Here is a 16,074-nt window from a genome sequence, read left to right on the forward strand (position 1 = left end):
TCCAGTTCTACCGAAAGCCCACAGAGCTCTCTGGTTAGGACCAGTTTAGTCTGGGGCTTACATGAAGGAACTAACTTATTGGTTTGGGGGCCACACCTGTTCTCTGAGGGGAACGGAGTTGATTTGAGGCTTCTCCTATCAGTATTCTCTGAGCCTGAGATTCCCAGAGCACATTAGTTTCTAGAGCCCCAAAGGAATGGCCTCAACTTCTTGGAAAGTCCCAGGAGACTTTCAGGTTTCTTGAGAAGATTATTGTGGAGGTGTTCTAGCAGACTCCTCACCCATACGCTTTTCTCAAATCCTTCCCGCAAAGGAGAACTCTGGCTCCTCCTTACGCAGCGATATAGAAAAAAAATACTTATGACTAGACAATCTCTCCTTTTCCAGGCTCTACAAATATTTATTTCCAAACTGATGTTTGAGTGTCTGAAGTGAAAGCGAACCTTAAACTGGTTTTCAAAGACTCCTACAAAAGAAATCTCTAGGAAGGTTCATACCTAGACAATGAAAATTAATACTCCTTCACTCACCTGACAGGCAAAACTAATGAAGCCAGAAAGAGATGCCAAACACTTGGGTCACTGAATTAATAGTTTTAACAATTATAAAAATGGAAAGCCAGAACAAGCCACCTTAAAGTCAATTCTTTTGAGCACCAAATTACTCTTAAATAATAGATACTTACGGAGATCATTAATTTTTTAGAGCCAAAATGTGTCTTGTAGTGTATTCCTGCTGTGGGATTTTTTTCAGTTTAAGATGGCTTGGGGTCTCCTTTCATTTCAACATCATGCATAAAAATAGCCACGTAAGACAATCTCAGAAGAGAAGTGGGTCAAGTGTGGAATCAAATCCAATATTAAAATTTCAGTCTTACCATTGTTGTCTCTTGAATGGATCCAAAGCTGTTGATAAAAATATTGACTACTACATCAACCGGAATACCTATAAATACAAAGTGAAGAGACAGAGTCATGGAACAGGGTCAGAGACTTCTTACAGTATTTTGTAAATTCATGCTTGTTACATTATTTTAATGCAGTAAATAAAAAATGAGTTAAATCTCAGCATTCCTTCTAGAAAACTAGTAGTTAGCCCTGACTGCACTCTTCTACACCTAAGTAATGGAGCAGCGTGGCTCAGTGGAAAGAGCACGGGCTTTGGAGTCAGGGCTCATGAGTTTGAATCCCAGCTCTGCCACTTGTCAGCTGTGTGACTGTGGGCAAGTCACTTAACTTCTCTGTGCCTCAGTTCCCTCATCTGTAAAATGGGATGAAGAGGGATGAAGACTGTGAGCCCCACGTGGGACAACCTGATTCCCCTGTGTCTACCCCAGCGCTTAGAACAGTGCTCTGCACATAGTAAGCGCTTAACAAATACCAACATTATTATTATTATGATGTTTTATTTTTATAAAGTTCCTAATACGATATTAATCATTTAAATTATTGTTTTGGTGTAAGCAGACAGAAAAAAATTAATGTTGCATTCATCATTTTTTGATGTCTGCTGGTGGATAAAGATACTACTTCAATCATGGTTAGACTATGTATGTGATTCATCACACTATTGACACTGTGGCTTGACCATTTGCATATTTCTATGAATATTTCATGCATTGGCACAATAAAACATTTTTGACCACATGAGAAAACTTTGGAACTTACTTTAATTGGAAAAGAAGCAATGCCCAATACATAATTTAGCATTACTCATGAATCGTATGCCTTTTGACCATTTGCTATGTAACCCTAAACAAAGTATTTCAGACTTCTCTGAGATCCTTCTAAAGCTATCAACCTTTCTTGTCAGAAAATAATACTCAGAAAGTTCAGAGAGTGATGATTTGGTTGTAGTTTTGCAAATTTTTTTTTTGTTCTTTGCTCACTGTGGGCTGTTGGTTGGGAAAAAGCAGGGAAAAGTGGAGTTGCCCTTCTGGCCACATAACCACCTCCTGATGGAAAACAGGTGGTGAGCCAGATTATAGTGAACACGTGACAGCCCAGGCCGTGGCTGCTGTTGAAAGTAACTGAATAGGCTTCAGTAATGAACAAAAAAAGTTATTTTTACAACAGAGTTGTGTAACTTTAGTTGACTAGAAGCAGCTGCAGACTATTTTTCCTCTGTAAAGGAGAAAAAAATCCTTATGATGTTAATCTGATATATGTTCATACCTGTCTTCAACTGCACAACTGGGATTATAGGCTACCAGAGGAGGCTTTATATATATATATCATTTTTAAGTCATCAAGAATAAGAAGGTCTGTACAATCTACCCATGACTTCCATTTTATTTATTGCAAATACGTTTTTTGTTCTTACCAGGTAGCCATAGGTTTTATATTTTTAGAACAGGAACACTGATCATATATATCTATATATACGGATATATATACCTATATAGATATAAAATGTTCCAATTCATTCACAAAGTTAATACTTTTTGACCTTCTGGCAGACTTTATTTACACAAAGGGGAAAAAAACACCTCTTACTGCCCTTGGTGATTTACTTGTGATTGGATTTTTTTTATAAGGCAAAAAAAGATTCCATGCCAAATCACTGTTCTATTTCAGTGGACAATAAAATATTTTGACTTCTGAACAATAAAATAGCTGTTTCTCAGTTATTCTGAACACATAAGAAATCATGCCTGCAGATGCTGAAACAGTGACAAAACATCTTCTTTGATGAGCTCAATGTTTTTGAAAAATGCTGGACTGCAAATAGATCGACTATGTCCAATAAAAAATATGATTATCAATTTTTTTGATGATCATAAAGTTCATAGTTAGAAATACTGGTCAATCTTAATAATAGAATTACTTTCATTAATATGCTCGTGCACACAGGAATTCAGCAACATTTCTTTAGTTTTTCAGATAGAAATATTTTGGGGTACTTGAAAAAAGGAAATGAAAACACCCCATTCACAAGGTAAACCAGTTAGGTAAGAGATGGCAATGTCATATGTTTCATCAAGTGCTTAGTACATGGCTCTATATACAGTAAGTGCTCAATGAATATGACTGATCAATGAATATATAGGTACCTATATGTATACATTATATATCTATGTATACATATCAATATGCACACATATTTTATATATCAAGAATCAATAATATATATGCATACTCACAACTGTGAGACATTCTGAAAAGCACCTTTCCCCTGTTGCTATGAAATCTCTTACACATATAGTTAACATTCACTCTATGACTATAACATCTTCACAGGAGAAGGATAGAAATAACTTTGGAATGACAAACCTTTGAAGTTTGGTCGTATCCTAGGATCATAACTAACTAATAGCCTGTTTAAGATATTGCTGGTGGAATTAGCAGGAACCCTTGCAAGGTCTTCTGCTGACTGCTGTCTGCAAACAGAAGAGTATGGTGATTAGCATTAGTGGCAAGATTAGGAGTATTAAGAAGTTCAATTCCTCCATTATACCAAAGTAAATAAAAGTTAGGAGCAAATTTGTTACTCAGGTTGCTTTGGACAAATTTGTTGAAAAGGATAAATTTATGTGTGATGTGCCTCAAATAATCTTGCAGGGCTGCTTATTCCTGCCTCTAAAAATAGGGGAAATCCATACCACAAAATATGTGGAAGAGCGAAGAGCATTAAATATCATTATCAATATCAAACACTACTAAACGGGAATTAAGGACATTAATATAAAAAGACCTTAGTCTTCTATGCTATAGTTCAACACTTTTTCCATGACTAATCAATCAATCAATGGTATTTATTGAGGATGTATTATGTGCATAGCACTGTACTAAGCACTTGGGAGAGTACAATACAAAAGAAATAGCAGATGCGTTCACTGCCCATACTGAACTTACAATTTAGAGAGGGAGACATTGATATGAATAAACAATTAATTCAAAATATACAATTTAAATTACTAACAACTCAGGAGGCTTTAGTGATGACAAATGGTATGTTTTCTTAGGTATCTCACTTTGTATAGCCCTCCTGATAGCAATGCCATGAAATGATGTAGTGTTCACTTGGAAGAAAAGTGGTAGGAATTGATCTCTAGGCTTACATTATCCAGTATCATCAGGGATTTGCACAGAAAGGGGATTTTGACAATTACACCCCAGTGTTCATTAAAAATATTTCAATCCATCTTGGTTTTTATGCCAACCAAGCCAACAAGCAAGCTAATACAACTGAAACTGTTTTCCTAAGAACCTAAGAAGTAGTAATGCATTTTCAGTGTCTTTCTTCTAATGCACACAGACTGCATTTCACTGTTTGCTTCATTAAAGTTAAATGTGGATGCAAACCATTAAGTAAAACAATTTTGTATAGCAATTAGGTGAGTAAACAAACGGAATATTAAGCTAGCTAACAAAACATAGCACCGATTTTCTTCACTCTGCTTAACAGTTTGTAACTTTCCTTTAACAGAAAACAACTTCTCTGTTATTTTGAATGATTGTCAACGACAAACCTTGACTCAATAGGAAAATTACTTAACATTGCCGAAGAATTTAAAAAGTCTGGAAGTCTACTGCAGGCTCTTCCTTGACAAGTTACTAGAGCATTACGTAAGTGCCGCCAAAATATTGCTAAACTTTTCTACCCAGCAGAAAATTGGCCTGTCTGTATTTTTAAACACTCAGACAGCAATTCAATGAGGGTGTTTCTCAAAACAAGAGGTTCTTTAACTTGACATCGCCACATCTACCAATGAGCGGGAGAGAACCCTAGGGCTCTTGTTTTGGCATCATGGGACCCTAGAGGATCTGTGCAGTGGCATCTTTTTCTATTTCAACAACAACACCCAGTTAGAAAGGGAGCATCCAAATGGCAGGAAAAGAGGAAGAGGAAAGCACGATAATCCAGACCAAAAAAAAATTACGAAAGACTTCTATAGGTGTTTGAGTTAGTTTTTATTGTAGGTAAATCCCTTTACAGGCACCCAAACTTAAATTAGAAGTTACTTGTGTGGTTGTTGAAAATGGCAGTGTCCAGTACATTCCTCTCCTTGGTTTCACACAGAATAACTATAGCTGCCAAATTAATCCAGTTTTGGGTTCTTGTAAGTTTCCTGAGACACTGAAATGGCTAGAGGGAGTCTTAATATCTGGCTCAGGTATCTAAACTACTGTATCATTAGTTGTATTCTTCCCATAAATTTGTCCTCCCAGAGAAGTAGTAAGAGTCAGGTTGAACACAGCTATTATCATTCACAGGCTTTTACTGAGTGCCCTGAAAGAACTAGTGAAGTTTATTTAATGAAAATATTGCTGCAGAGAAGAATTCAACCTTTTTCAGATGGAGAAAAGAAACTATTAAAGTCTAGATTACAGGGAACTCACTCTCTCCTGTTTTAAAGGGAAAATTTATTTATTATGCATTCACCTTTACACTCAATACAGTTCACAGGTCTTTTCCTCATGTTGCTTTGACAATAAATATGAGGTTTGGAACGACATGCCATCTCTGTAGCTGTTTCCTTTGTCTGGTCTATTCTTTCCACCCCAAAACCAAATAACTACTTCAAACACCAACATCCCTCCCTTGCCTCTCCACTAACAAGTGGTCCTCATCCACCGAATGGAAGAGTCTCATGGAGAATTAATACAAATTTTGCTGATAGTTACAGGAATGAAGACGATGGCAGGAGTATTCATTTGAACTCTTCACACAACCCGCCCAAAAGAGCTATGTTGCTGCAATAATAATAATGTTGGTATTTGTTAAGCGCTTACTATGTGCCGAGCACTGTTCTAAGCTCTGGGGTAGATAGAGGGTAATCAGGTTGTCCCATGTGGGGCTCATAGTCCTAATCCTCATTTTACAGATGAGCTAACTGAGGCACCGAGAAGTGAAGTGACTTACCCAAAATCACACAGATGACAGGTGGCGGAGCCGGGATTAGAACCCATGACCTCTGACTCCTAAAAGCAGGCTCTTTCCACTGAGCCATGCTGCTTCTCTAAGCTTCTGTAAGCACTGCCAATGTCATTCACTCTAATGAATTTATGAATTTACCGGTGCAGCATGGACTAATAATGATGATTGTGGTATTTGTTAAGTGCTTCTTATTGCCAACCACTGTACAAAGCACTGGGATAGATATGGGGCAAGCAGTCAGAGACAGTGGAAATAACTCTGGAGTAGGGGATTGGGAGACCCAAATTCTAATCTTAGGTCTGGTACTGGTCTGTTTTATAACCTCGGAAAAGTCATTTAACCTCTTTGGGACTCAATTTCTCCACTGGTAAAATGGGGTAAACCATCTATTCTCTGTCCCCCTTAGAATGAAATGTCTATATGGTACACGGTCTCTGTCCGATATGATTACATTGATTCATTCATTCAATAGTATTTATTGAGTGCTTACTTTGAGCAGAGCACCGTACTAAGCGCGTGGAATGTATAATACAGCAACAGTTAGAGACAATCCCTGCCCATTGACGGGACTTAGCAGAGTGCTTTAGCATATAGTAAGTGCTCAGTAAAATGATAATTATATGCTTAGGAGCTACCTCGGGCCAGAACTGTCCTCTTTTTTCCTGTTTTCTATCTCTTTATCCAACACCGTAGGACAGCATAGTTCTTGGCTGCTTTTAGGTCGGTATTGCCAATTAAAACCTTTGATTTTGTGTAGTGTCTTCCATTAATATTTTCTTCACCTTTTATGTTTAGATTGATAAATAGATTTCTATTTGGAAGATGATACTGATGATGTGAAAAGACCTGCATTATGACAATCTTTTCCCCTTGTTCTCAGGAAGATACTGTCCTTTACTTTCTGTCATATTTATTTTTTGCAATGCCTTGTGCTGTTTTAGAGGAGTCTTCTTAGCATTACAATCTTTCCAAAAGCTTGCTGAGCAGGCAACTTCACATGGGATATGGGATATGCAAGATGAGAAAACAGTACGCAGTCAAAGATGATTTCATCGTTCTCGTAATAGAGAAAGAAGTTTGGGAAATGCAATTTCTAGGTTTTCCCCTCTGAAGGGTGGGTGTAGTAGTGAATGTACATAGCAGCAGTAGTAGAACCCCAACATCTATACATCTCCAAGACCCAAATCTACACATTTCCAGGTCTTTACATCTCCAAGACCTACCATAAGCAACTCAGCTTCTCAGTTTCAGCAGCCTCCCAAGCCAAATTCACATGGCAGCATCCCAGACAGCAAGGTCCTGAAATCTGCTCTGTTTTCCAGCATCAGGGCAATACTTACTTCTACACAGCTCTGTCAGGTGTCACGTGTGAAGAAAGAGAATAACAGCAGAATAGACAAGCAGCTAATTTGTGATGAGTTGAAATGGGGTGACCACCAGCCAAAGAGGGCAGAAGGAGTGTTTTAAGATCCAATGAGGAACAAACTCAAATAATTTGACCTGGATTAGTGGCAGTGGGAGAAGGCAATAGTGTGAAGTGGGTGGTAGGTATGAAGGACTATATCTGCAGACTTTCTGGGCCTTCTGAGAAACAGCTTGGCCCAGTGGAAAGAGCAGAGGCCTGGAAGTCAGAAGACTTTTAAAAAAAATAGTATTTACTAAGTGCTTACTAAGTGTCAAGCACTCTTCTAAGCGCTGGGGTCGATACAAGGTAATCAGGTTGTCCGACGCGGGGCTCACAGTCTTAATCCCCATTTTACAGATGAGGTAACTGAGGCCAAGAGAAGTTGAGTGGCTTGCCCAAGATCAAACAGCAGACAAGTGGTGGAGTTGGGATTAGAACGCAGAACCTCTGACTACCAAGTCCGGGCTCCTCGTGGCTCTGCGACTTGTCTATTATGTGATCTTGGGAAAGTCACTTATCTTCTCTTTACCTCGGTTTCCTTATCTGTAAAATGGGGATGAAATACCTGTTCTTCCTCTCTCATGGGGTACTGAGTGCCCCATGTGGGACAGGGACTGTGCCCGACCAGTTTGATTTGTATCTAACCCAGGGGTTGGAACAGTGAATGGCACATAATAAGTACTTAACAAGAACCATTCTTATTCTTATTCTTATAATAATGCCATCCCAGGAGTGATTAGTTGTGCACTCAGCCCCACTGTTTACCTCAGCCATGGATCCAAAGAATGCAGAGGAAGTGAACTGTGTATATTAACAATGTTGGTATTTAAGCGCTTACTATGTGCTGAGCACTGTTCTAAGCGCTGGGGTAGACACAGGGGAATCAGGTTGTCCCACGTGGGGCTCACAGTCTTAATCCCCATTTTACAGATGAGGTAACTGAGGCACCGAGAAGTTAAGTGACTTGCCCAAAGTCACACAGCTGCCAAGTGGCAGAGCCGGGATTCGAACCCATGACCTCTGACTCCAAAGCCCATGCTCTTCCCACTGAGCCACGCTTATACATGACTATATGTAGAAAATTACTTAATAAAGTGCTGTGCATATAGGAAACGCTCAATAAATGCCACTAATGACATGTAGGTCATATAAGTACATATGAGTATGAGAACTTCCTTGCTATCTTTACCACACAATGATTTACCACAGAGTGCAAAGATTAGGCATAATTCCCTTTGCATGAAGTAATAATAGTAATGATAATAATGTTGGTATTTGTTAAGCGCTGACTATGTGCCGAGCACTGTTTTAAGCGCTGGGGTAGATATAGGGTGATCAGGTTGTCCCACATGGGGCTCACAGTTTTTTAATCCCCATTTTACAGATGAGGTAACTGAGGCACAGAGAAGTTAAGTGACTTGCCCACAGTCACACAGCTGACAAGTGGCAGAGCCGGGATTCAAACCCAAAACCTCTGACTCCCAAGCCCGGGCTCTTTCCACTGAGCCACGCTGTTTGTAAAAAACCAAGTAGCAAGACCCTCAAAAGACACTGACTTTGTTCACTAAAGTATCTCAGAATTTCTAGACTCAACCTGGGCCTGGGTTCAAAGGATTTTTTGGCATGTTAATATATATTCAATATTCAATACAAATTTCCTAGTTTATCTGTCATTCCTAATAGACTATAATCAATATGTTGAAATGTACCATTTGAGAGACCAGCTAGAATGAAAGGATCCTAACAATAATTATTTTTGAGTTAGAAAAATAGCTATTATGAGTTTAATAGTGATTTCTACATTTCCACTGTAAGTCATTTAGAATCAATTAGTGATATAATTGTGATTATATTATGAACCTTCCTGTCTTATTCATAGGGAACTGGAAGTAAAAGGAAAACAATTATAGTGATGAGCCTTATGTGACTGGAGGGGATTTAACCGGTTTCTTTTTAGATGAAAAGGAGCATTAAAATATTATTATTTGGGGAGAGGAATATCATACCATGCTGTCCTGGCCCAAGAATCAGGGTACAAAACAGAACATTCCATATCATTAGCTTTATTTACCCACTATTTTGGCTTTAGTAATTTAATGGAGCCTCCTGAGAGCCCTTTTTTTTTCAATTTTGAATACTCCCTTGTGTGACATTATTTTACCCAAGGTTCAAGGGGAAACACCTTCAAGAACCAGAAGCATCTACGGAAATGGATATCGTTACAGACCCAGACATGTCCCACGAGGGCAAAAGCCGCTAGTCGATCATTTTTATCTTTATACCACACATGAAAACATTCATTCCACAAATACCATTATAATAGCCTGTATAATAGCCTGGTATTTATATCTTTCCACAAGAAGTTAAAATACTTGCACTCATTAATCCTCACTTATTTTCTTCTGAATTGTGACATGCCATTCAAAAATTAAACTCGACCAAAACAACTTTCAAACATCTCCCAAATTCTGTAGTGAGGCCTGCTGGCTAGAGTGCTGAACTGGGAATAGGATATGACTCTCAGCTCTGGCTCTGACTTGCAGTTTTGCCGCTAACAACACTAAGTCCTTACGTGTAATATAAATTGCCATCTTATGTACCGCAGTTGCGCATATCGCTTATAAGTACACATCAAATTATGTACTCTCCTATTTAAGCACTTGTTTGTTCAACTAACCATCTTTCTATTTTCCCTTTCCCTCGAACTGCAATTAATTTTGTGTCTTTCTCCCCCTTTAGACTGTTAGCTTGCCTGAAGTCAGTGACCGTACTTTATCATCTCCCAAGTGCTCAGTACGGTGCTGTGCATACGGAAGATGTTCGGTAAACTACTGATTTTTGAATCCTCCACAGTCATTTCTCTTATAACCTGGTGGTTGTGCTACTGCTCTGAGCCCTCTGCGTGCATGCAAAGAACCTTTTCTGCCAACGCCACATCACCTTGAAACCAGATCAATACGGCTGGTTGGAAAAATGTTCTTTAATTGCTCAACAGAGCTCTAGTCAAAGCACGTAATGGAAACACACATTATGGCAGAACTGACTGTACCGGTGAGATCATGGATAAGTTAGTTACTCTTTCTGTGAGTTGGTTTCTCCACCAATAAAAATGGGGATTATATTACCTGTCAATCCCTACCTCTCAATAACATTAGGTGGACTAAAATGCAATTGAAAGGGTTTTGAAGCCTACTGAAGGTATTAATATCATTATTATTGGTAACTGCTATTATTACTCTACTCCATTTCATCCATCCTTCAGGCAAATAGATTCTATTTCCCATTACAGCTTCAAGGAATTATAAACTAATCCCAATTCATATCATAGTTTATACTAAATAAACCCTCTAACATCCTCCCAAGATCTCTGAGACAGAAAGAGAGAGAGAGAGAGAGCGAGAGAGCAGGGAACAGATAATTGTTCTAATTTTTTGCTTGAATCTTGAAGTAATGTATACTTTAAAAAAATGTAGCTTTAAATGTAAATGAGTAAATCTTAGACAAAATTGTGATAACCCAATATGGTGTAGACTGAAACAGCAATAAACAAGATAAAACTGAAATACTGAACATCACTGCTACTTGTGAACATTTAAAATGCTATTCCATTGTCCGTATATACAAAGTTGCTTCGCTTATTTAACTGCTCCTTGTTCAGAATTCAGTCTCTAGCCCATATGCTCGTCTCCAGATTATAAGTTTGTTTTGGGCAGGGTCAACTAACTCTGTTATACTTTACTCTCCCAAGTGGCTAGTACAGTGTTATGCACACAGTGAGTGTTCAATATATGATGGATTGATTGACATTTACGAAAGGAAGTTTGCATGGCCAAACTCCTACTAGCTCTCCGATACTCTCCTGTAGCCAAAAACAGCACATTGCTGAGAAGGCTGGTGGTGCTTAAAGTAGTTTTTTTATACAGAATAGTTCACATTTCTAGGCCTTATTGTTTGGAAGTTTACTTGGCTTATGGGATAAGAATTAGCAAAAAAAAAAAAAAAGAAATCGTATGGTACAGTTTTATCTTCTTGTTCATGTCTATCATAGCCAAGCTTGCCGGATATAGCCCGGAGAGAAAGCACTCATCATGTAATGCTTAACTTATGTCATCCACTGTGAGTAGCCTGACAGCTGCACACATTTGAACATGATTTCTGCATGTGAAGCTAACTCATAATAATTGTAATAACAATTGTGATATTTATTAAGCACTTACTAGGTGCCAGGCACTGCTCTAAGCACTGGGGTAGATATGAGATAATTAGGTTGGACACAGTTCCGTCCCATATAGGACTCAAGTCTTAATCCCCATTTTTAGATGAGATAACTGAGGCAAGAGAAGTTAAGTGACTTGCCCAAGGTCACACAGCAGACAAGTGACAGAGCCAGGACCAGAACCCAGGTCCCTCTGACTCCCAGGTCCACCCTCGATCCACTAGACCATGCTGCTTCCTTGAAGGTATGAACTCAAACCTTCATAGCCAGAAAAACAGCAATTTAAAGTTCTCAACTCTTCCATGCCTATCATTTTATTGAAACTAGAACCCAAACTGGGAGGCACAAAATATGCCCCTATCTCCTCTATCCAAAAAAACCCCCTCCATTGACCCCATGGCTCCCTCCCGTTATCGCCCCTTCTTCTCCTACCATTCCTCTCCAAAACTCTTGAGAGAGTTGTCTACACCCACTATCTCCAATTTCTCTCCAATTCTCTCCTTGACCTCTTCCAATCTGGCTTTTGTCCTCTTTACTCCAGAGAAACCGCCCTTTCAAAGGTCACCAATGCCAAATCCAATGACTTCTACTCCATCCTAATCCTCCTCGACCTCTCAGCTGCCTTCAATATTGTGGACCACCCCCTTCTTCATTCATTCAATAGTATTTATTGAGCGCTTACTATGTGCCGAGCACTGTACTAAGTGCTTGGAATGGACAATTAGGAACGGATAGAGACGATCCCTGCCCAATAACGGGCTCACAGTCTAATTTGATCGGAGTTCTCCTTCTCCTGGAAACAGTATTGAACCTTGGCTTCACTGACTCTCCTCCCCTGGTTCTCCTCATCTCTCCGATCTTTCATTCTCAGTCTCCTTTATGGGCTCCTCCTCTGCCTCCCACCCCCTAACTGTGGGGTTCCCTCAAGGTTCAGTCCTGGATCCCCTTCTATTCTCCATCTACATTCACTCCTTTGGAGAACTTATTCTCTCTCATGGCTTCAACTACCACCTCTACACAGATGATACCCAAATCTATATCTCCAGCACTGATCTCTCTCCCTCTCTCCAGTCTTGCATTTCCTGCAGCCTTCAAGAAATCTCTGCTTGGAGTCCTCCCGTCACCTCCTAACATGTCCAAAGCAAAGCTCCTTATCTTCCCACCCAAACCCTGTCTTCCCCACGACTTTACCAACACTATAAATGGCACCACCATCCTTCAAAAGCCCGTAACCTTGGAGCTATCCTTGACTCCTCCCTGTCATTCAACCCACATATTCAATCCATCACTAAATCCTTGCAGTCCCACCTATAGCTAAAACTGCCCTTTCCTCTCCATCGTTACCATACTAATACAATCACTCATCCTATCCCCCCGGAACACTGCATCAGACTCCTTGCTGACCTCCCAGTTTCCCGTGCCATCCCAATCCATTCCACACTTCACTCTGCTTCCCGGATCATTTTTCTAGAAAAATATTCAGGACAAGTCACCCTCCTTCTCAAAAAACTCCAGTGGTTGCCCATCCACCTCCTCATCGAACAAAAACTCCTCACCATTGACTTTAAATCATTCCACCACCTTGCCCCCTTACCTCACCTCACTTCTGTCTTTCTACAACCCAGCCTGCACACTTTGCTCCACTAGTGCTAACCTTCTCACTGTGCCTTGATCTTGCCAGTCTCGCCACTGACCCCTGACCCCCGTCCTGCCTCTGTCCTGGAACACCCTCCCTCTTCAAATCCAACAGGTGATTACTCTCCTGCCCTTCAAAGCCTTATTGAAAGCAAATCTCCTCGAAGAGGCCTTCCCAGGCTTAGCCCCTCCTTCTTCATCTCCCACTCCCTTCTGCTTTGCCCTGACTTGCTCCTTTTGCTACTCCTCCCTCCCAGCCCCACGGCACTTATGTACCTATCTGTAATTTTATTTAATTTTATTAATGTCTTTCTTCCTCCATTCTAGCGTATAAGCTCGTAGTGGGCAAGGAATGTGTCTGCTTATTGTTGTATTGTACTTATTGTTGTATTGTACTATCCCAAGTGTTTAGTACAGTGCTCTGCACACAGTAAGCACTCAATAAATATGATTAAATGAATGTTTGAATGAGTTAAAGTACCAGGGTAGAAGACAAAATGAGAAGGCTTGTTTGCCCCATGTTCTTTGGTGAGAGGATATCCCAATCAGTCTAATGTATTTATTGAGCCGTTATTGTGTGTAGAACCCTTTACTAGGCACTTGGGAGAGTACAACACAACAATATAACAGACACATTCCCGGCTCCCAGTGAGCTTACAATCTAGAAGATAACACTGTAAACTCTAGGGACCTCAAAGTGGCAACAAGGAGTTCAAAGAGTGGGGATGTTCAATGGAGGAGAAACTCACAGGGACACTCGTGCTGGAAGAACCTGAGTCTGTTGCCAGCACAGGTAGTTCTGTTGCCAGGAGTTCAAATGCGACAGGTGATACACTCTGTGATGGCCCTGATGGGAACTGGAATCTTGGAACATTCATCTCAGTTAGCTTCCATGCACATCAAGTGGCTTCAATTATTCCCTGCCCATGTCAGCCCATGTTCTGGCCATGCAAATCACCCTAAATCTATAATAGAGGTGGGAAGGCTACTCAGAGAAAAGTTAACAGTCAAAAAATCACAGGATGTTTCCTCAACCAACTGTACTCATGGACTCAAGGGGAAAAAAAAAAAGGTCTCAGCCTGACTTTCCACTAACATAACTAATTGACTAGACTAACTAAACCCATAATCCATAATTAACTAAAACTATACCTAAAATTTAAAAAGTGCTAATTTGCAAAGCAGATGTTTAGAGTCCATAATCTTATACTAACTTTATAATGTTTGGTTGAATTGGATCAAACTAGTAAAACATTAATATTTTCCTGTGGTTTTCACCCCAAATTAATGATTTAAAAAATGAAAAAAAACTTAGAAATATGCAAATATATGAAAAAGCTAACTAATAAGAAAGTGAAAGGCAGTTACAGAACTACTCCTAATGAGCTTTATCACTTCTAGCAAACTGCATACTAGTGGCTATTGCCCATTTCAATTACTTTGACTATTAAAAGGACAAGTTAGACATGTATGTTATATTTAATTACACATTCATTTCTACTCTAGTTGTCACCCCCAATTTTTGTGTGGGGGGAATATATTGCTTTTTTATTCTGTACTTCCTAAGCACCAAGTGCACTGAATGGTCACAATAAATATTGAATTACTACTACTAGCTAGAATCAGTCAATCAATGGTATTTATTGATCACTTACTATGTGCAGAGGACTGTTCTAAATAGTTGGGAGAGTACAATACAAGAGAAATTTGCAGACACGTTCCGTAGCCATAGAAAATCCATAGCCATGGAGCAACCATTATCCGGCTTTTCTAAGCACCCATTAATGTCATAACTACATGCCAAGCACTACTAAGGGCTGGGGTAGATATACGATAATGAAGTCGGACACAATCCCTGTCCCTCAGCGGACTCCCAGTCTAAGCAGAAGGGAGAAGAGTCAGGGAATTACATTTACAGGTGAGGAGACTGAGGAACAGAGATGTAAAGTGACTTGCTCAAGATCACACAGCAGTAAAGTCGCAGCACCAGGATTAGAACAGTGGTCTTTCCATTCGGCAATACTGCTTCCCTTCCCTTCTTTAATTCCAAGCACATGAAATTTTCATGTGCAGCAACCTCCTTTCTTTCCTTTACAGAGCCTTCTCTGTAAGAATATCACCTTCTACATCATGTTTTGTGGTATTACATATGCAACGCCAATTTACAATATCTTTACATATGTCACTGTACTTTATTAAACCAATTTTTCCATGTTGATTATATGATTCCTCTCACGATCCTTCAAAGAGTTGCTAGCCGAAGGCAATTTTTAAATCTCATAATAGCCAGACCCGCCAAAGACTAAGTTAGAGTTAAGTGTAAGTTAAACAAATGGCTCTTCCTGATCATCTGTAAATTTGGTCTCCCACAACCTGTGGAAATATAAAAATGAAATGCGATTACTACTTTTCAAGGGGGTAGAGGATACACCACAGAAAATATTTATAAACTTATATTTGCTTGCAAAATTCAAGATTTTACAATATCTACCTAAGCAGATACTCAAGGGTTAGGGGCATACAATATTAAACAAGGGTCTTCATAAAACATCCAGACTATTTTGGACTTTGAATTTTGAATAACAACTTTCAATTGGAATTATTCTTTAGCTATCACACGTAGTCACCGATGTCAATTTACCTTCTCCAAATCATTCTCTGTTTGATATCTTCCATTCAGTCAATCACGTAGGACATCAAGCATATGGAAACATATGTTTCCTCAAGAATCTGTAAACAGAAAGGTAAAATGCATTTGTAACCATATGAGAGGGATTCACACTGTGTTTACGGGTATGACCCTTAGGGAATCTCTAAATGAGTTCCTTTAAGTTGCACCCACAACATCAATGTGTCCATGCTTTCTAAAGAAGGGGCAAATTTTCTTGAAAGCCAACATCACTCATAGGATGGAATAGGCTTAGTACAGTGCTCTGCA

The 16,074-nt window shown here is 39.4% G+C and overlaps 1 protein-coding gene across 1 annotated transcript in view; it reads right to left on the reverse strand.

Moving 5' to 3' along the window:
* GLRB (glycine receptor beta) overlaps positions 1-16,074 on the reverse strand; it is a 78,096-nt gene that overhangs the window by 36,823 nt on the left and 25,199 nt on the right. Inside the window, exons 3-4 of the mRNA XM_029077007.1 lie at positions 3,273-3,379; positions 878-945 (exon numbers count right to left, since the gene is read on the reverse strand). Coding sequence (XP_028932840.1) covers positions 878-945; positions 3,273-3,379 — 175 coding nt within the window. The remainder of the gene's footprint in view (positions 1-877; positions 946-3,272; positions 3,380-16,074) is intronic.

The sequence above is a fragment of the Ornithorhynchus anatinus genome, chromosome 12 (assembly GCF_004115215.2).
Source record: "Ornithorhynchus anatinus isolate Pmale09 chromosome 12, mOrnAna1.pri.v4, whole genome shotgun sequence".
Lineage (NCBI taxonomy): Eukaryota > Metazoa > Chordata > Mammalia > Monotremata > Ornithorhynchidae > Ornithorhynchus > Ornithorhynchus anatinus.